Source organism: Borostomias antarcticus, assembly GCF_949987555.1.
Source record: "Borostomias antarcticus genome assembly, chromosome: 3".
Lineage (NCBI taxonomy): Eukaryota > Metazoa > Chordata > Actinopteri > Stomiiformes > Stomiidae > Borostomias > Borostomias antarcticus.
Window position 1 is genome coordinate 27983783 of NC_140236.1, and position 21959 is coordinate 28005741.

General features: G+C 44.5%; 1 protein-coding gene across 1 annotated transcript; it reads right to left on the reverse strand.

Moving 5' to 3' along the window:
- Positions 1-158: 158 nt before the first annotated feature.
- Positions 159-6285, reverse strand: mob3c (MOB kinase activator 3C). The gene is made up of 4 exons (XM_084436480.1): positions 6093-6285; positions 3355-3978; positions 1378-1580; positions 159-537 (listed from the first exon to the last, which is right to left on the reverse strand). The coding sequence occupies exons 2-4, from the start codon at positions 3770-3772 to the stop codon at positions 508-510; spliced, it is 651 nt and encodes a 216-aa protein (XP_084292606.1). The 5' UTR covers positions 3773-3978; positions 6093-6285; the 3' UTR covers positions 159-507.
- Between the last annotated feature and the right edge of the window lie 15674 nt (positions 6286-21959).

Consider the following 21959-nt stretch of genomic DNA (forward strand, 5'->3'; position numbering starts at 1 on the left):
TTTGAGCACTGAATATTCGCAACAGGTTGGTCCCACAGTCACAAGAGAGTCAAATAAACATGTTTATTTATAATATTGATAACTGAAAATGGACCACATACTTCACAGGTTGTTGGCACACATTGCAAAGCCAAACTTGGCCACACCCTACTGCACGAACTCGAGGACAATAAGTCAGGGATTAAATGTGAGTCACTGATGTGAAGGTCTTGTAACCTTTTATCTGTGGCTCAAAACACTTCATGCCTCAATAATTAAAAACACAAAAACATATATTACAAAAAAACACAGCACCAAAACTATGAAGCAGAACACAGTCCAACACTGCTGTCTGAGAAATGTACATTTGGTAAACACATTTAGTAATGTACAGATTAGCATCCCCATATCAAAACCCACACTCAACCAGTCAACTGTCCTGTGGTTTGAGTGCTGGCATTGCAGCGGTTGTTGTCTTGAAAAGCTCAGGGGATGTTGAAATTATGTAAGTTCCAAGCTCCAAAAGGTTTAGTTACAGATCTTCTCTGTCATTGCTCTCTGATGGGACAGAAGATACAAGAATTTCAGATATTACCATGACATAAAAAAACAACTATATACTTACTAGACATTAACAGACTAACATGCTGTTAGAAGTCACTCCACAGACTGTTGACATATATATTAAAATGTCACTCCACCCAGAGAAATCCAACACCTGCCGGATGATAACAGAGTTTTTGTTTTAAATTATTATTATTGCTGCTCAAAGCTCTATTCTCAATCTGCTCATATGTAATGACAGCCACTGTGTTGGTGAAGGCAACTTGAAAACTGACATTAGATTCTGACTTATGACTGATTAGGCTACCATTTCTCTTACATTGGTTCTATATAAGACAAATCAAAAACACACAAGTTTATTTTATGACGCAAACTTGGGAAATGAGTAGAACATCATTAATTCCTCATATAGCCTAATCATGTTACATCAGACTATAGTCTAAAGTTAATTTTGTTTGGTTTCCGATGTATTGACACACGTTAAAAAAATCCTAAAATGACTGGCTGCAAAAAAACGTTTCTTGTGTAATTACAAGAGGATAATTTAGTACAACCACTAGCAACACTTGCACAGCTAAACACTGCACATAAGCTATACTTATCCATAGTAACTGTACTTAAGCATTTTCTTCCTACTGTACATATTCATCAATAATGTCTTCCTCCCCCTGACTCACACTACACTTCATCCCTAAATCTCCTGTCTCGTCCTCTTCCTCTTCCCTCGAACCTCCCCCCCCCCCCCACACACACACACACCCACATACACAGACAACACACACATACAAACACATACACACATACACACAAACACACACACACCTCCCCTCTCACCAGAGGCTGTAGCTCAGAGTGCTCGATGAGGCTGAACTCAGAGATGAAGTAATAGTAGTGTTTGTAGCAGGTGTTGATGTGGGCCTCGGCCCCCATGCTGCAGATGCTGTCGAAGTGGTGGATGTATACGTGCACAAAGACCCGGAACAGACGGCTCAGGATCTTCTTACACACCTGCTGGAAGTTCTTAGGGAAAGGAACACCTAGAACAGATGAGGAAGGAACCATCAGTGAAGATTAACCCAAGGAAGAACTCAAAGGAGAAGACATAATTATGATGGGTTCTTGTTGTATTCATTAATAATAAAAAATAATTTTACTGTCAGAATGTAATTACAGGCCACACTGATTATGATGCATTACGCTCCCTAATTGCTTTTCCGCTCATGGATGGAATGGTCACATTCGTTTTCTATTAAGTTAATCTTAGGACTGTGTGTCTTAATGCTGTATACCTTTATTGTCTCTGTTGCATTTACATGTACATGCTTTTGATTATGCATAGACATCACCCCATCTCCTCCAACAGATGGCAATGCCAATCCTTTGGCGAGGGACAATAGATACAAGGTCCCTTGTTTAATCTCATCTAAATGCCACCCTCATTGGGTCATTAACCTCTGTTTAAACGCCTGCTGATCCACTAAAAATTGTTTGCCAGAGTAGGACAATTCAAGGCTGCTCTGCATTCCCAATGCCAACAAGCTGCATACACTTGCTTCCACTTCACAAGTGCAGTAAAATATTTGAATGTTTATTTGAGCATTCATTTCACAAACTGAAGAGGTCCATGCAGAGAAAGTAATGTTTCTACAGAGCCGAATGCAACAGAGAATATCTCCATAACATTACTAGTGTACAGTGGTCTCTTAAAGAGTGCTCAAAATACATTTACCACCTTCCATCAATCAATGCATAGGATATAAAAATAGATTTATTAGATGGGTAGGAACTTGTTTCTGTAACTCCAAATAGGTTCAAGCAATGATTAAAATTACATGAAAATTAGCAACAACATCATGATCACACTTTTTTGGGTTACAGAATCAGTGATATCAAACTAATTCCCATCCCCAAAAATCTTCATCTTGTGCATAGTGAATTGATGGAAAATAGGTAAAAATTAAAAGCTCAGTACAAGCTAAAGTCGGACACCAGAGCTTAAAGTCGCACTGAAATGAAAAAAGCATTCTGTCCCATTTTGGTTCACATAATTGGTCATGGTGTTCACCTATTCAACGATGTATGCCAAAAAAATTACAAAATTCTACTTTTGTTGTAATCTTATATCAAAGTATATAATTTCTTACTTCCTGGAAAACGGTAGGTCACGTGCAATGACAACAACAGGTACCTTAGATTTTAGGCCAATAATCTCACAATATCCACCCGTCAATCAACGCTATCCTTCTATCGAATCTGTCTAAAGTTCTTAAAACCCGTCCACTTGTCAATGTTCCAATCAAATTCCTCTAAACATATGTCCCACCCTCATAGCTTGTTTGCGTCAGAAATACGTCAAACTAGGGAAGTCAGATGATCTCAAACGTCCATTCTGTTTGACTTTAATAAAAAAAATAACACCTATGTGGTGAAGTAAGCGGTGTTTATGAGCAATCTCTACTGCCCTCTGCTGGTTGATTGGGTTAATCGCATGCTACGGATGGACACACGTTTCACATATAGAAGCAGCGGCACTGTGTGCAATGCAACTTGGGCCTGACAGTACCTCCTCTCATAGAAGCATGGCCACACTTGGTTCTAACCATGCATGCTTGCTGAGATTCCATCAGCAACGCGTGGCGTACCCAAAACCTCAAATCGTACCCTGAAGCATTCTGAATTTACCCCCACAGCCAGTGCATAAGTTACAGAAATGTCCATATGGACACTTTCTATGATGAGTGGATACTTGAACAGTAACAGTTAGCCATCCATCCCACCCAACGGTTCAGTATGGAGTCTTCAGTCACACACCTACTCTGGTGGGGAAGATGTCCTCATTGTTGATGAGCGTCTCAATCCAATCCATCAGCAGGTTCATGTACTTTAAAGCTGGCAGCTTGGTCGGCTTCTTATAGTCTTCGCCGTCCTGCCACCGGTACTCATAGCGAAGACCCCCAGACATGATGGGACAAGTGCGCTCTGTGCAGAACTCACTGACTGTACCATAAATCAGGTTGATTCGATTGAAGAAGTCCACCACATGCACAGCGATCCAGTCGTTGATGTTCTCGCCCTCTGGCAGCTGAACCACCTTCCTCAGGTCCAGGCCTGATTTGAGAGAAGCCTGGGCCTTCTTGTACAGCTCGAAGCGCTGGGTGCCGGGTTCGAACCGCTTCCGAGGCCTGAATGTTTTATCTTTACTGAACACTTGTCCAAGACACAGGGCCATTGTCTTAATGGTGAACTTAAAGGTGCGCGATATGTGGGATGTACAGTACGGTAAGCGTGTGTATGTTATTTGTGAGTGTTTCCTGAGATTAAATCCTAATTTAATAAAATCCCTTGCGTAGTTGTATCTTCCGCTTCTAAAGAGTTGCTCCTATTCAAATGTCCGTGAGTTCTTCAGTGGCGATGGACACCCAGCGAGGAACATTTCTGAAACAGAACGATAAGAGTTCAGTCGATGACAAATGCCGTTGCCTCACCGTGACTCTATGACCACAGATAAGATTCAGTCAACATGAACAACAAAAACTCAAAACCATAACTGCAAAGTATGACCAACATAGACAGTTTGTTTACAAAGGGAATATCTTAAATTACTTGATAAATGCAGTCTGTTGTGAAACTGCAATGGGTGGGAAAAATAACCCCCAATCAGAGAAACTGAAAAGTGTAAATGCGTGTTTATTCTGGGAATCTAGTTCTGTGTCCAGATGTAAAACTCTTTGAATGTCACAAGACCAAAAGCCAGCTGGTTCTGAGAATAGACCCAGTGTGATTTAATAGTGAAATCAGATCAGTATAGAGACAGTCAGAGGTCATTGAAAGAATTAGAGGCATGCTGTGCTTCACTAAGTCGATCTGAAAGCATTCGAGAGTTTGTCTTTCTCATCTCAATTGTGAGCTATTCTCCCACAGTCCCAGCACTATTGGATTCTTCATCGAAGCATCCATGCACTTTCTGAACAGGAGCTCAGGGCAGCGCCACCTAGAGTTCAAAGACAGAGTCTTAAGTCATTAAGCACCCTCTGGCATTGTGCTGATACAATCTTGACCATGGTATAACAGAATAGTGGATAGGTGTTATTGTTCAAAGCTGCAGAATTACAGTACATATTACGCCCTGCGGGAGTATGGCAGAGAGAACAGAAGATAAGATGCTGTATTATCACACATACAGCCATTAGCTATTAGCCATCTGGTGGATAATGATCATTTGCTGTGTCCTGGACTGATTAAGAATCAAAACCCTGTGAATGGGTTTGATGCTCTTTCGGGAGGATAACAGATCAATAACTTATGTAACCCTGGCTCTCTGAAGGAGATGAGGGAGACATCTCATCTCACTGTAGGATATGCCCTTTGCATGGTCATTCACTGATACCCTTTTCAACAATGCCTTCAGGCCACATTGAGCAGTGCACTTGAAAGCCCCACCTTCCTATAAATACTGTTCCACTACACGTAGCTCATCCTCCTTCCAGATGCCCTCATTCTCATGCAGATAGCAGGAACCGCAATCTTCAGCATAAATGTTGCACCAAGTCGACATTAAGAACGAAGGATTAAAGAATACACGTTTTGTTGGCCAAGATGGCTAACATTGGAAAATGAAGCCGTTAAGGAGGGTTTTTAGATGAGCAACAAGTCAGTAGCAAAAACATGTGCAGGAGATTGATGAATAGAGAGGCTCTGAAGCATATGGTTACAATGCCCCATTCTCAGCAACACACCATAGGCCTACAGTACCATACAAATAGCAACTATGGAGCCTTGCAATTTCTGGACTGGATCCTGCGGCTGCCATCACTTCCAAGTCATTCTCTGTGGTGGTGATGTGGGACTATATCCGCATTTGTGTCCCATTTCAAACAGCTGCTCTCAACTCTTCCTGGGTTTGATTTGCTGAATCCTGCGTGGTTAAACTCTCAACTCTCCCAAATGGTCTGTTCCCATGTCATATGCCTACTCATATGGCCTAGAAACGTAGTACTCACTGTAAGGCTGCTCTATCTATGCTTTCTCAACTGTTTGTGTGTGTGTGTGTGTGTGTGTGTGTGTGTGTGTGTGTGTGTGTGTGCGTTGTGCGTGTGTGTGTGTGCGTGTGTGTGTACTGTCAATTAATAATATCACACCCGCAATATGTCTATTCAATGTCAAGAAAATAAGCAGTAAAATGTGCCGGGTGTTGACCACTTCATTCCAGTTTGTGAAAGCATACAGATAGTATGTGGGACATTTGCTTTCACTTGGATGACTACACTGCTTCTCACGTGCCCTTTTGTCTAAGGCTAAGACATGTCTGATCACGCACAGGGATTGCCGACCCACTAGAATGCATACTTTCACACGTTTCCATGGCATGCATTATGTTCATGGGTTTCTATGGAATTTTCTCACTGGGAGGAACAACAATATCTCTTTCAAGATCCTAAACAAACATGTGGGAGAGCAAAATAACTGACTTATACAAAGAAACAAATGCAATAACAGCACCAGCAATGTGCAAAACTGAAGAGAAATTAAAATGTTGATCCCATAGTTACCTGACTGGAATCTCAGAGTGGACGGTTGGGAATGCTGTGGAAAGTCGTGGGAAGGCCAGGGAGAATTCCTCGGTCAGTACCCCTTGACTTTAAACTCCCTGTGGACTCCGATACAAGCCAAGCGGATCTGTCCCCTTGTTGTTCGTCTGTGTGCTCCCTCCCTCCCGGCCACTGACAGACGCCGAGGCTCCAACTTCACTCAGCAACACTGTATAGACACAAAAGTAGAGGGGAAAAAACTTGTTTGGCTTCTCTTCCTGTAAATGATGTCACATCCTGACTTTGTCTGGTAGACCATTGCAGACTCTGTGTGTCTATCTGTGTGTGTGTGTGTGTGTGTGTGTGTGTGTGTGTGTGTGTGTGTGTGTGTGCATGCATGCGTATACGTGGAGGACCTCAAGAGAGAGGAGGTTCCTGTACTATATATGGGCTGGAAGAGGCCACCCCAGACCCTCTCTGACACTCCTCTTTTTTCTCTCAATCCTCTTTTCTCTCTGTCAGAAAGGAGGCAGTCCGTCCCCCAGCCCAGCAAGGCCCAGCCCTCACGGGAGAGCTGAGAAAACAACTCCTCTCTTTATCTCGCACAGCCAGGGCCGGAGTAGACTCCACTACTCCAGTATACACTATCACAAACACAGTATACACTATCACAAACACAGTATACACTATCACAAACACAGTATACACTATCACAAACACAGTATACACTATCACAAACACTGCTGGACCTTTGTCTGTCTCTCTCTCGCTTTCCTTTCCTTTTTTTAAATAAACATATTATTGAATGGCCATTGTGAGATATGTGTATCTATAGCTTTTCAACAACAAAAATGTCTACTGTCACCAAAGACATACAATGAAACGTGAGGACTAGGGAATGTGAATTCCATAAAAACTTGAGTGCAATACGCAACTAATCCAATTCTATATGTTTGGCCTAAAGTAACTGGATGTCCTGGTCTCTCTGTTGCAGTAATGGGGGACCTGCTTGTTGGTTCCCTAATGATGTAACTATGTGAAGTTCTCTGTCTATAAATACCTGGGCTGGTCAGGCTGGCTCCAGTACATTCAACTGGTCAATGACAGCATTAGACCCGTCCTGTACTGGGGTGGTAGAGCAGATCTGACCAGGGTGAGAGGAGGATATATGAAGGGGTCTGGTGGGGTGAAAACAGGCCACAGATTCACAGAAGATTTACTGCTGTGAGATTACTGTATACTGTATCTGTATACTGTATATTATTGTACTAATGTGTTGGATGTGACTTGGTTGTGGATGTATTAGATGTGTAATGGATGTGAAGCCTGGATGAATGAACATTGTTGTTTTTAACCTTTGTTTTATATCACTTTGAGATTTCTCGGAATGTAAAGTGCACTATAAAAAAAATGTATTAGGCCTATTATTATTATTAATATTATTATTATTATTACTGCATAAGAAGACAGTTTGGACACACCCCTTAAGATGTTTATGTAATGGACATTAAGGATCTGCTGGGATGACAGTGTAAAACGGGGGGAGGAGTGTCACTTGGTATAGCTTGATTTTATAGTATAGCAGTGATGGACAGCAAACTTGTCTTGTGAAATTGAAATGTGTACATTTGCAGTGATATTGATTTGTTTGGCGTGGTTATACTGTGTTTGACTTTGTAAATGTTTGCTGTGTATAGAGTGATGAACACAAACTGTTTGCTTCTCATTGGACTTGAACTGCTTACCTGTCAATGCAAGGGCACAGGTTAATTGACACACTGGGGCGTTACTAATCAGCGCGCAATCGCCAACTCACGCACACCTTAGAGGACGCTGCCAGTCTAAAAGCAGTAGAGGCCGTAGTTGCTGCAGCCGCGCTGTGACCTCGACCCTCTCTGCTCCTCACGCGGTGGCTCCCCTCTCTCCAGCCTGGGTCGGCGGATCCAGAGGACCGGGTCGAGACGGACGACAGCGTGTTTCTGATGGCCTGCATTTCCTGGTGGAAAGGAAAGTGATCACACTGTACGTTGGTGGATCGGGTTGAAATTGCCAGCTAGACGGAGCACTGACTGCATTTCACATTCCTCCCTGACAGCGTTCGACCGGCGGAGCGGAGTTCCTGGCACCAGAGTTCCGGACTGGACTGCACTGACTCAGGAGTTTCGTTGAAGCACGCCCCCCTGCTGGCGCACCGGAAAACGCGGCTCTGAAATGGACTCCTGTGTTATTCCTAAAAGAGAATTAACTTTTTAGCTTGTCCTCTCACCGGACGGGTGGACAATCATTTTATCACTGTGTAATTATTTTAAATAATTCACTCCTTGCAAGGTTTGGTTTTAAAGAATAGTAGCAATAAAAAAAATCCGATATTGCAACTTTAATCTGTGTCCTTCGTGCTGTGTTGGTGTCGCCGGGAACTTGAACCTGTTAAGTTAATAACAGCTGAGCCTGTTACATAAGTGGCGTTGTCGGCAGGATTCCCTTTTCCACACCACACAGTACAGAATGGCAGATGAAAGTACAGAGCGCAGCCAGTAGCTGCAGAATCCGGTGAACCCAGTGTATCACAAGAAAATGGGGCCATGCTAGGAGATGCTAATGCTAGCCAGCCAGTGATAAATGAAATGATGCTGCCTTGGTTTGTGGGGGTCCCATGGATCCCAAAATCTAATGGTGACCAAAGTAAAATGAGTTTTTCAGAATGGAATGGGCAGGTTCAGAATGGAATGGGCAGGTTCAGGCTATGTAGAGGGCACAAGGTTTAAATGAGGAACAGAAATTTGACTTTATTTTTGGAGCTCTTGAGGGGGAAGCAAGGAGGGAGGTGCGGCTACTGGACCAGACTAAACGTGCAACTAGTGCAGCCATTCTGGAGGAATTAAAGAGACTGTATGGATGCGTAATTCCAGTTGCCCAGCTCCATGCACAGTTTTTTAAATGTCACCAGCAGGAGGAGGGAACCGTTGCAGCCTATATCCTCAGGCTCAGGGAAATTTTCTCCTTATGGCGAGAGCATGAACCAGATGGATCCACCCAGGATGAAACAACCGCGCGGGACCAGCTCGTTCGAGGTTTGAGGCCTGGCATGGTACAGCAGGAACTGCAACGTCAGGTGCGTAGAAACCCTGCAATGTCCTTTAGTGAGGTGTCGAGTGAAGCCAGAGCATTGGGAGCAGAATTTAAGATGGAGTTTGCCTGTGCATCACACATCGCAGCACCACAGCCTTGACCGGCCATGACAACTAACTTGGAAGAGTGGAGGGAGACAGTAAGAGCTGAACTTAAAAAAGAAATGCAAGACCAATTGTCTGTCCTTAAAGAGACTCTTAGAGAAGAAATTCAATGCCAACTTTCCCCACAAAATGCTCCTGTTGTGCACAGGGATCCACCCCCGGCCCCTAGAGGGAGAGTTCAGGATGGCCGTTATGCCCCGTCTCCCAGACAAAGATTTGAGTGGGACCAACAGGGCCAACCCATTTGTAGAGGCTGCAGGGAGGCAGGCCACATTCAGAGGCGCTGTCCACATGAGAGGAGGCAGTTAAACTTACAGCCCCAGCCACTGAGAGCTGAGTGGTTGGGGAGCAAGACCAAGGAAACCAAACCATCCATGGTTGGGTTATTTCCAGGGATTGAAATATTGGTTGCAGGGGTGAAGGTGCCCTGCTTGCTTGACACAGGCTCACAAGTGACACTTTTTAGTGAATCTTTCTTCCATAAATGGCTGAGTGGGCTGCAGAAGCAGAGCCCACAAGACCTGCACTGGCTTACCTTGAAGGCTGCCAATGGACTGCAGATCCCTTACACCGGCTATGCCATCTTAGATTTTTCAGTGGGAGGAGTAACCATACCAGGCAAAGGGGTCATCATAGTCAAAGATGAGTGCCTGAATTCTGAAAGAGGTATTCTAGGGATGAATGTTATTTCACACTGCTGGAAAGAACTGTTCTAGGAGGTCCACCCTGGCCTGACAGTGTTTGGTGCCACCATGTCCTCAGAGGCCAAAGGAGAGTGGGAACATGTTTTTGCTGTCTGCAGGAGGGTGTCTCTGGTTGAACCGCCAGTTGAGCAGGTTAGAGTGTCCCGGCTGACCCGCCAAGATCCAGTCTATGTACCCCCAAACAGCGAGATGGTGCTCTGGGCCCACCTACACGGAGCCAAAACCCCATCTGATTTCTGTGCCTTGTTGGAGGACCCAGAAAGGGATGATGAATGGCAAGTGGCCCGGACCGTCACCCAGGTGGTGAAAGGACGCCTCCCCATACGGGTATGTAACCTGAATCCCTACCCCATCTTAATACCTCAACGACGTCCTCTTGCAAATGTTACAGGTTGACCCAAGCCAAATCCGTGGGGAAAAGGACCTAGTGTTGAAGGCGTCAGACCGAGGCGTGGTAGAGGTGGATGTCCAGGCAAATCACATCACCCTGGAAGATCATCCAGTCACTCTTCTGAAAGGTGAGGGATTGTCAACAGAACAACAGCTGAAGATGGACTCCCTGTTGCAGAGGTGGAAAGGGGTCTTCGCTGCAGGAGAGGAGGATTTTGGACAGACTAGTGCTGTTCGCCACCCAATCCCTACTGGCTCTGCACCACCCAGCAGGGAGTGCTACAGGCCAATTCCACCTAGCCTCTACCCTGAGCTAAGGGGACTCCTCCAGAATATGCTGGACAACGATGTCATTAAGGAGAGTTCTATCCCTTGGGCAGCGCCTATCGTCCTGGTGAAGAAGAAGAATGGCTCCTGGCGCTTCTGCGTGGATTACAGGAAGCTTAATACCCTCACCCACAAAGATGCATACCCCTTGCCCAGCATAGAAGAATCACTCACCAGTTTAAAACAAGCCTCTTGGTACTCGACCCTCAACCTCGCCAGTGGCTATTCGCAGGTGGAGGTGGAGGTGCAATGTGCCTGCAACCTTCCAGCGCTTAATGAAGCGATGCCTGGGAGGACAGGTGAACGAGTCTCTTCTGATCTACCTGGATGATGTCATTGTGTATTCTCTTGATTTCGAAACCCACATTGCACATCTTGAGCAGGTCTTTGAAAAGTTGGCAGCCCATGGCCTGAAGTTGCAGCCTTATAAATGCCACCTGTTCCAAAGAAAAGTCACCTATCTCGGCCACGTCATCTCCAGGGATGGTGTATCCACAGATCCTGAAAAGACTGCTGTTGTGAGGGACTGGCCTGCCCCTTCGACCATCAAGCAGGTACGATCATTCCTCGGGTTTGTGGGGTACTACCGGAGGTTTCTAAAAGGTTTTTCTAAAATAGCAGCACCCCTTCATGCCCTCCTAGTAGGCACAGCCAGCATGCAGAAAGGAAAGAGTGCCATTGATTGGACTCCAGACTGCCAGGTGGCATTCGACACCCTGAAGACTGCTTTGGTGAGTGCCCCAGTTCTGGCCTATGCTGATTTTTCAAAACCATTTCATCTGTACACTGATGCTAGCCTAGGAGGTTTGGGGGCTGTGCTGGCACAGGTACAGGAGGGTCGAGAGAGAGTAATTGCTTATGCCAGCAGAAGCTTAAGCCCCAATAAGAGGAATAACCAGAACTACAGTTCTTTTAAACTGGAGTTTTTAGCTCCCAAGTGGGCTGTTACTGAAAAGTTTAAGGACTATCTGTGGGGCAACAAATTCCTGGCTTTTACAGACAACAACCCCCTTGTCCACCTGGACACAGCACACTTGGGGGCCACAGAACATCGGTGGGCGGCCCAGTTGGCAAATTTTGACTTTGAACTCAAGCATCGTCCTGGTATTGCCAACTGAAACGCTGATGTCTTGTCTAGATTGCCACAGGAGGCTGGCCACATCCAGCAGGCACATGTGGAGACGGCAGCAGTGGAGCCGGAGACTGCCTCAGAAACTGGAGACCATTGGAAGGACTGGCAGGACAGGGATCAAATCCTGGAACAAGTGAAGCAGTGGGTAGCAGGAGTTCGCCTTCCAGGAGAAGAGCACCGGAAGGCAAGCCAGCCTGTGGTAAGACACCTCTTGGAATGGAGCCGGCTACACATCCAAGAGGGTGTTTTAAAGCGGAAAGCCCAAGAGTGGCATACTGGATTGAGTCTCTCCCAAATTGTGGTACCCACAAATCGGACCCGTGAGCTGTGGGAGAAGTACCACAACACATCTGGCCACATGGGTGTGGCTAAGATGGAAGGCTTACTGAGGAGAACCTTCTACTGGCCAGGGATGGGCGCCTATCTACAGGAGTGGGCATCTAACTGTACAGGCTGCGTTCAACAGAAAAGAGTTCCAGAGGTAAGGGCACCCATGGTGCCTATTTTTACATTATACCCCTTGGAGACCGTTTCATTGGATTATCTGTCCCTGGGTCGGCATGGTGATGCTTACCCCTATTTGTTGGTTATTACTGATCTGTTCTCCAAGTATGGATGGGCCATCCCTACGAAAGACCACGACGTGTGTTCTTTGGCGCCATCTCATCCAGCCATGGGGGTGCCCGGAACGCATCCTGTCTGACCAAGGGGCAGCCTTCGAGACAGTTGTGCAGCCTCTATGGGTGTTCCAAAATCAGTACACCCTACAGGCCCCAAGGAAATGGGGCCTGTGAAAGACTTAACAAGACTCTTTTGTCCCTTTTAGGAGCACTGAGCCTCGAGGACCAAGTGCACTGGCCAGATCATTTGCCCACCCTGGTCCAGATGTACCATGCAACTTTAATCTGTGTCCTTCGTGCTGTGTTGGTGTGGCCGGGAACTTGAACCTGTTAAGCTGAGCCTGTTACATTTACTTATTAGGGCCCGAGCACTGGCGGTGCGAGGCCCTATTGAAACTCGAAGGATTATTATTCTTCTCCTTCTTCTCCTTCTCCTTCTTTACTCCAAACAAATGCCTTTTAGGCGGCCTGAACATCGATGAAAACGGATGAAACTTTGCAGATACGTCAGTCCCGGTGAAAAATTTGATAATTCATGGGTGACGGAAATGGGCGTGGCAAAACGGCTCAAGAGCGCCCCCTGGAAAATCTAAAATGGCGAGCCCCACCTTTCAGTTTGATGTACGCGAACGAAATTCGGTGGGCATATGTATTTCATCGAGCCACACTTTAATGTCTCTTGGAGCTATACCCAACATGCAACAGGAAGTCCGCCATTTTGCTTTTAATGTGCCATTTTGTCCTTGTTTTGACCATTTCCATGCCTCGTACTTCGACGAACTCCTCCTACAGATTTCATCCGATCAACTTCATATCGGGTCAGCTTCATCTTAAGACCTTTGTGATCAAAAGTTATCAAAAAAAATGAGTTTTCACCAAACACCCTTGCCGTGGCGCCCCGCCAAAGTTTGACATTTCGCCATAAAACACGAAGTCCTCATAACTCCTCCATACATTATCCAATTTGTCCGATATATCTCACGCTTCATGACGGTTCTGTCCTGAACACATCTATGTGTCAGTATTGCGTCATACTTATAGCGCCACCTATTGGTGAAACAGGAAGTCCTCATAACTCCTCCATACATTATCCAATTTGTCCGATATATCTCACGCTTCATGACGGTTCTGTCCTGAACACATCTATGTGTCAGTATTGCGTCATACTTATAGCGCCACCTATTGGTGAAACAGGAAGTCCTCATAACTCCTCCATACATTATCCAATTTGTCCGATATATCTCACGCTTCATGACGGTTCTGTCCTGAACACATCTATGTTTCAGTATTGCGTCATACTTATAGCGCCACCTATTGGTGAAACAGGAAGTCCTCATAACTCCTCCATACATTATCCAATTTGTCCGATATAGCTCACGCTTCATGACGGTTCTGTCCTGAACACATCTATGTGTCAGTATTGCGTCATACGTATAGCGCCACCTATTGGTGAAACAAGAAGTCCTCATAACTCCTGCATACATCATCCGATTTGCACCAAATTGCTGACGCTTCATGAAGGTGGCCTTCTGAACCCATCTATGTGTCGGTATTGAGTCACACTTACAGCGCCACCTACTGGTGAAACAGGAAGTCCTCATAACTCCTCCATACATTATCCAATTCGTCCGATATATCTCACACTTCATGAAGGTTCTGTCCTGAACACATCTATGTGTCAGTATTGCGTCATACTTATAGCGCCACCTATTGGTGAAACAGGAAGTCCTCATAACTCCTACATACATTATCCAATTCGTCCGATATATCTCACGCTTCATGACGGTTCTGTCCTGAACACATCTATGGGTCAGTATTGTGTCATACTTATAGCGCCACCTATTGGTGAAACAGGAAGTCCTCATAACTCCTCCATACATTATCCAATTTGTCCGATATAGCTCACGCTTCATGACGGTTCTGTCCTGAACACATCTATGTGTCAGTATTGCGTCATACGTATAGCGCCACCTATTGGTGAAACAAGAAGTCCTCATAACTCCTGCATACATCATCCGATTTGCACCAAATTGCTGACGCTTCATGAAGGTGGCCTTCTGAACCCATCTATGTGTCGGTATTGAGTCACACTTACAGCGCCACCTACTGGTGAAACAGGAAGTCCTCATAACTCCTCCATACATTATCCAATTCGTCCGATATATCTCACACTTCATGAAGGTTCTGTCCTGAACACATCTATGTGTCAGTATTGCGTCATACTTATAGCGCCACCTATTGGTGAAACAGGAAGTCCTCATAACTCCTACATACATTATCCAATTCGTCCGATATATCTCACGCTTCATGACGGTTCTGTCCTGAACACATCTATGGGTCAGTATTGTGTCATACTTATAGCGCCACCTATTGGTGAAACAGGAAGTCCTCATAACTCCTACATACCTTATCCAATTCGTCCGATATATCTCACGCTTCATGACGGTTCTGTCCTGAACACATCTATGTGTCAGTATTGCATCATACTTATAGCGCCACCTATTGGTGAAACAGGAAGTCCTCATAACTCCTACATACATTATCCAATTCGTCTGATATATCTCACGCTTCATGACGGTTCTGTCCTGAACACATCTATGTGTCAGTATTGCGTCATACTTATAGCGCCACCTATTGGTGAAACAGGAAGTCCTCATAACTCCTACATACATTATCCAATTCGTCCGATATATCTCACGCTTCATGACGGTTCTGTCCTGAACACATCTATGTGTCAGTATTGTGTCATACTTATAGCGCCACCTATTGGTGAAACAGGAAGTCCTCATAACTCCTCCATACATTATCCAATTTGTCCGATATATCTCACGCTTCATGACGGTTCTGTCCTGTTCACATCTATGTTTCAGTATTGCATTATACTTATAGCGCCACCTATTGGTGAAACAGGAAGTCCTCATAACTCCTACATACATTATCCAATTCGTCCGATATATCTCACGCTTCATGACGGTTCTGTCCTGAACACATCTATGTGTCAGTATTGTGTCATACTTATAGCGCCACCTATTGGTGAAACAGGAAGTCCCCATAACTCCTCCATACATTATCGGATTTGTCCGATATATCTCACGCTTCATGAGGGTTCTGTCCTGAACAAATCTATGTGTCAGTATTGCGTCATACTTATAGCGCCACCTATTGGTGAAACAGGAAGTCCTCATAACTCCTACATACATTATCCAATTCGTCCGATATATCTCACGCTTCATGACTGTTCTGTCCTGAACACATCTATGTGTCAGTATTGCATCATACTTATAGCGCCACCTATTGGTGAAACAGGAAGTCCTCATAACTCCTCCATACATTATCCAATTCGTCCGATATATCTCACACTTCATGAAGGTTCTGTCCTGAACACATCTATGTGTCAGTATTGCGTCATACTTATAGCGCCACCTATTGGTAAAACAGGAAGTCCTCATAACTCCTCCATACATTATCCGATTTGTCCGATATATCTCACGCTTCATGACGGTTCTGTCCTGAACACATCTATGTGTCAGTATTGCGTCATACTTATAGCGCCACCTATTGGTGAAACAGGAAGTCCTCATAACTCCTCCATACATTATCCAATTTGTCCGATATATCTCACGCTTCATGACGGTTTTGTCCTGAACACATCTATGTGTCAGTATTGCATCATACTTATAGCGCCACCTATTGGTGAAACAGGAAGTCCTCATAACTCCTGCATACATCATCCGATTTGCACCAAATTGCTGACGCTTCGTGAAGGTCACCTTCTGAACACATCTATGCGTCGGTATTGAGTCACACTTACAGCGCCACCTACTGGTGAAACAGGAAGTCCTCATAACTCCTACATACGTTATCCGATTTACTCAACATTTCTCACGCTTCATCAAGGTACCGTCCTGAACACATCTATGCTTCGGTATTGAGTCACGCCTAGAGCGCCACCTACTGGTGACAGGAAGTTTCTCTCAGTACTGCACACCGAAATAGCACAGCCTTTAACGGCGCAGCACCCCGACACGCGTGGGGTGCGAGGGCCCGCTCACTGCTGCTCGTTTATTGTTATTTTTCCTTTATCCAGAGAAGCCCACTGAACTCACGGTCTCATTCGCAGTGGAGCCCTGGTTACACAGCATACATCATAAACAATATAAAACTATAATATAAAATTACATTCATACATTTTACACAACTACATACAATGACAACATTATCCAAAACATGCAGTACACAGACCTTGACCCCATATTCCCGAATCATATGCTTAAAAATGTCATACTGTAAGTACAGTAAAGTAATTAAGGCATCCAATTTAAAAGACTCCTGAACCTATTCCATGTTCTAGGAGCACCAACTAAAAGCAGTCTTTCCAAGTTCAGTTTTGACTCTAGGGACCTTTAGAGTCTGCCAATGTTGAGACCTTGTCAGGTGATGATTGGCATGCCATGTGATGAGGGAATTTAGGTACAGTAGGTGGGCAGCTTTTTCTAGAGAGCTTTACAGTATATACTACGTACAGGAGCTGGGCTCTCCTAGCGGGCAGGGACGACCAACCCACTGCCTGAAACAAATTACATTGAAGGACTGGAGAAGTGGGTTCCCGATCTAACGGGTAGGGAATTTTTCGTCGCCCTTAGTGACCAAAGCTCAGAAAAGATTTGTATGCCCTGTGGGGTGGCTCAAGGATCTATCCTAGGGCCCTTACTTTTCAGCCTATACATGCTACCCCTCGGCAGTTTCATTGGGAGGCACAACATCAGCTACCATAGCTATGCAGTTGACACCCAACACAGCAGCAATTACAGCTCGATTGACTGCCTTGTACAGAGTATTACAGATATAAATGTATGGATCCAACCATATTCCTCCAGATAAACCAACACAAAAGAAAGGTACTGATCACTGGTGAAAAAGGTGAAAAAGAGAAACTATGTGCACATTTAAAAACACTGGCACTTGGCACCAAATGCCAAGCTAAAAAGCTAGGTGTCAGATCTTTTTGAAACCAACATCAAGAATATTACCAAAACATTTTTGATCACTTAAGAAACATTACTAAGGTGCAACTGTTTCTCAGGCTGACACTGAAAGACTAATGCGTGCTTTCATGACAAGCAGGCTGGACTACTGCAATGCTCTACTGGCCTGCCAAAGAAAGCCATTTCTAAACTACAAATGATATAGAACGCTGCAGCATGAGTCCTCTCTAAGACTTGACGACAGGCAGACATAAACCAGTCTTAAAATCAGAAAAACAGTTTTAGAATAGACTTCAAAATAATTTTACTAGTCTTTAAATCCCTCCACAGTCACGCAGCTGAATACATTTCAGACATGCTTGTTAGGTACATGCCCAGTAGATCCCTCAGGTCCTCAAATACTGAACTCCAAAAAGTACTGAACAGTTCCAAAAACCAGGACCAAGAGACATACAGAGAGGCAGCTTTCAGTTTGTATGGCCCTAACCTCTGGAAGACCTTGCCAGAGAACCTCAGACGGGCTGAAACTGTGGACATTTTTAAGTGAGGTCTTAAGACTTACCAACACAGTCACCTACAATCACTAGCCAGGACCTAGAGACATGAGAGGTAGCCTCCAGCCTGCTAATGAATCCTTTGTGTACATCCTTGATGTACATCCTTTCATGCACGTGTATATATAGATGTGTTGCTTAGCAACTGGCATTGTTTGGTGAAAATGTGTGATGTGGCTCTGCATTCTACTAACCCGGTTCTGCCTCTCTTCTCCCTAGTGCCTGTCCCTCTTTTACTCTAAACAGATCCTGCGGTCGCCCCCTGTCTCCTGCAGGCTACCCTGTGTCCGGTAGAAATCTTCCTGACTGCTGTAGACCCAATGCAGCTACTAGCCCTCTCTTCCTCTCTCCTCCCTAGTATCTCCCCCTCTTGTACTACTCCCAGGTCCCGGAAAGTCCTCCCCTCCCCCCTTTTCCCGGCCAATGTCCTCCTAAGGCCCCCATGGCTCCCAGAGAGGCCCCCTGCCTCCTCGTGTCCAGCTCCATCCCACTATGTGTCGCCAGCTGTCCCTATCAAGTCATCATCCCCTTTTTTTCTTGGCTCTCTGCTTTTTGTTTCCCCACTTCTGCTTAGCGGCTTTACCTAGTTTACTCTATATTCTTTAGGAGCCTGTCTGCTAAGTGATTATTGTGCCTTATTATGTGATGTTATGTGACACAATATTCTATTATGGACTACACGGGTAGCTAACACACAATGGCCTATAGGTAGCATCTCAGTAACTATCTACTCTACTGATAGTCATGTCTCCCTTATGAAGTATTTAGCACATGTTTAGTGCTCTGTAAATGTTCCTAGCGAATGGACTTAAACATTTTACAGGCTTGCTCGATCATCTCGTCGAGGGAGGTCGTGGGATAATTTTTACAGCTCACCTTTTTGGCCCCTGGATGAACTAGTTTTTTGCTTCACTGGAAAATGTAGGGGTAGGATCTATGTCCATCCCCCCATTGCTCTCTGTACAGCGCATTGTGTTACCTTTGTGTATGAAATGCGCTATACAAGTAAAGTTTGATTTGATTAGTGGTGCATTCTAAAATGATCAAGAGTGATAAAACGAAGTGTTGAGTGATAGACAGGGTCAAGCTGTTTCAGGGTGGTAGAGGTGGCATGCATATAATGTCACCATCATCGAACACTGACAGGAAAGTAGAGTAAAGGCTTTCTATTTGCACATGAAAAGCAAGACATATTTCTATAACAGAACCCAAGTTTCATGGTAAATGGACTGCACTTACAGTATATAGCGCTTACATCCAAAGCACTTTTCAATGGCCTCTCATTCACCCTTTCACACAGTGCTGAGCCTGTTCATTGGGAGCAAATTGGGATCCATTGTCTTGCGCAAGGACCCTTCGACATGAGGATAGGAGGAACCTGGACTCAAACCGCCGATCCTGCGGTCATTGGACGACGCGTTCCACCTCCTGAGCCACTCTCAACTTAGTTAGCTCATCAACATGCTTTTTAAAAGACAACCTTTCATCAATACACATCCTGAGGTATTTGTAGGAGGGCACTCTTTCAATATTAGAACTATACACATTCTTTTTAAATCAGTGTCCGTCCTACAAAAACTGAATCTAGAGAATTGCATATATTTTGTTTTAGCAACATTGCAGACAAGCTTAAAATTTAGAAGTGAGTGCGAGCAAGAGTCAAGAGCTGTCTGCAAAGCAGACAATGATCCTTCTAAGTGTAAAGTACTGTATCGTCCGCATAGAAATGTACCTTACATCCAGTTTCTAAAGAGACATGGTCCTCATTCCCCATTTCTTCTGTGTTTTCAGTTTGAGTTGTGATAGGTTGAATGGTATGGTATGGTATAGTATGGGTCTAGTTTATGCTCAATGTTCTATGAAACCAGTTTAATCCGCTGACTATTGTTGATAGACTAAAGTTCCATGTCCTCCTAGCTCAGTAGGCGTGAGTGAGGTGTCCAATAAAAATTCAGTCGAACACAATTCAGTTTCTAAGTCTATACTGCTCAAAGTGTGGTCTGAACCAGTCTTTCTGTGTATTGCTGCAAAGTCATAGCATTGCTGGAAATGAGCCAGTGCCCCTGTAATGTTCTAACATGTCCACTGGAGGTCCTCGTGACCACGGGAGAGCCAGCACCATTTCTGTTGTAAGACTCAAGACCTGTTTATTGCCATGTATATGGTTCACACATACTAAGAATTTGACTAGGGTTGAGGCATATGCTGTTGTAGACGACATAGGACAGGGTGCAGGACAATGCAAAGACATGGCAATGCAAAACAGTACAAAAATAGTGCAAATACAAAATCCCCCAAAAAACAGTGCAACAAAATGCAGTGCAATGAACAAATTACAATATATACTGTTAAAAAAAGAATAAAAAGGGATGCACATTTTCAGTATACATACTAGATACAGAATGGGGTGTGGTGAGTGTATGTGCATTATAGTGTTTGTGCAGAGCGTAGTGTGGTGGATGAGTGGTGTTACTATGTACAGTGAGTGAAGTGTGTGTGCCGTTAAGGTTATCTCAGCTGGAGACAATTCACTCACCAATGATTTGGTATTGGCTAAGGCCAATAAAAGTAAATCAAATAATTATTCATTCATACTGTACACTGCACTGTAACGTTTATTCCTGTATTTTATTTTTCCTGCATTTTGTTTTTAATGTCCTTTTTTAACATTTCTGTTAATGACCTTAAATGTGTTTCTTGCACTTTGTCTTGATGCTTTTAATGTCTCATGTAAAGCACTTTGAATTGCTAGGCCCTATCTGTAGGGCCTAGCCTACAGATAGATTAGATTAGACTTTATTGTCCCTCAAGGGGAAATTCATTTTCACAGGACTGCATTGACAGCACAATACATTTAACAACGAACAACATTTTACATAGACATCGTAGGTGGACATTACATAGACATTGACAGTACAGTACAGTAACAGACACCACTGCCCGTGGACAGACACTACAAAGTTACACCCATCACCATCGCCATTGAACAGACCTCCTTCAGCGTGGTCTGCTGTTCAGGGCAGGATGGCTGTAGGGATCAGGCTCTTCCCAAAGCGAGCCCTCCTACATTTGAATGTCCTGTATCTACGTCCAGAGGGTAGTGGGGTAAGGTGGTGGTTGAGTGGGCGAGTGAGGTCCTGTTCTATTGTGGATGCTATGCGGGTGATGGCTTTGTTGTTCAGTTCTGAGAGGTTGGGTGTGGGGAGGCGGCAATGGTGATGACACGTGTGAGTTTGGCGCGGTTGGTGACTGACAGCATGTTGAAGAAGCAGGTGGAGCAGTACAGAAGGATGGGCTGGATGATACTCTGGTACAGGAGCAGAAGGAGATGAGGGGCAACATGAAGTCCTCTGAGTTTCCGGATGGCAGAGAGACGTTGGTGGGACTTTTTCTTGATGTCGTGGGTGTGATGGTTGAAACTGAGTTTGCTGTCCAGGGTGATGCCGAGGTATTTGAAGGTCTCAACTATAGATACAACAGATAATTCTGTAAACTATCCTTTCATCAATAAACATAAATTCTTAATATACTCTACCACACTCAAAATTACCAATTCTGTGATATGGAATAAATAAACAATCAGTATATTCCCACTATTAATTTAATGTCAAGGAACAGGCAAGAGAGAGAGAGAGAGTTTTAAGTTTTTTACTTGCTTTGGCTTGCTTTGCTTTGTCTACAGTATGTTCCTGATGCCAATAAAGCGCCTTTGAACTGAACATGTGATGTTCAGCAGAGAGTCATAAGGAACTAGGTGAAGTTACTTCCTGTATATTCCCTCAGAATCACACCATCGCAGACCTCTCTGCAGTATGACCTTGATCTTTAACCGGATATCATTTTGACCTCCTTGGCATACAGTATGTTAAAGAAGCTACAGGTGTGCCTAGCTGAAGAGAAAGGATTTGTGTGTTTGTGTTAACGCCAACAAACACTACTGTCT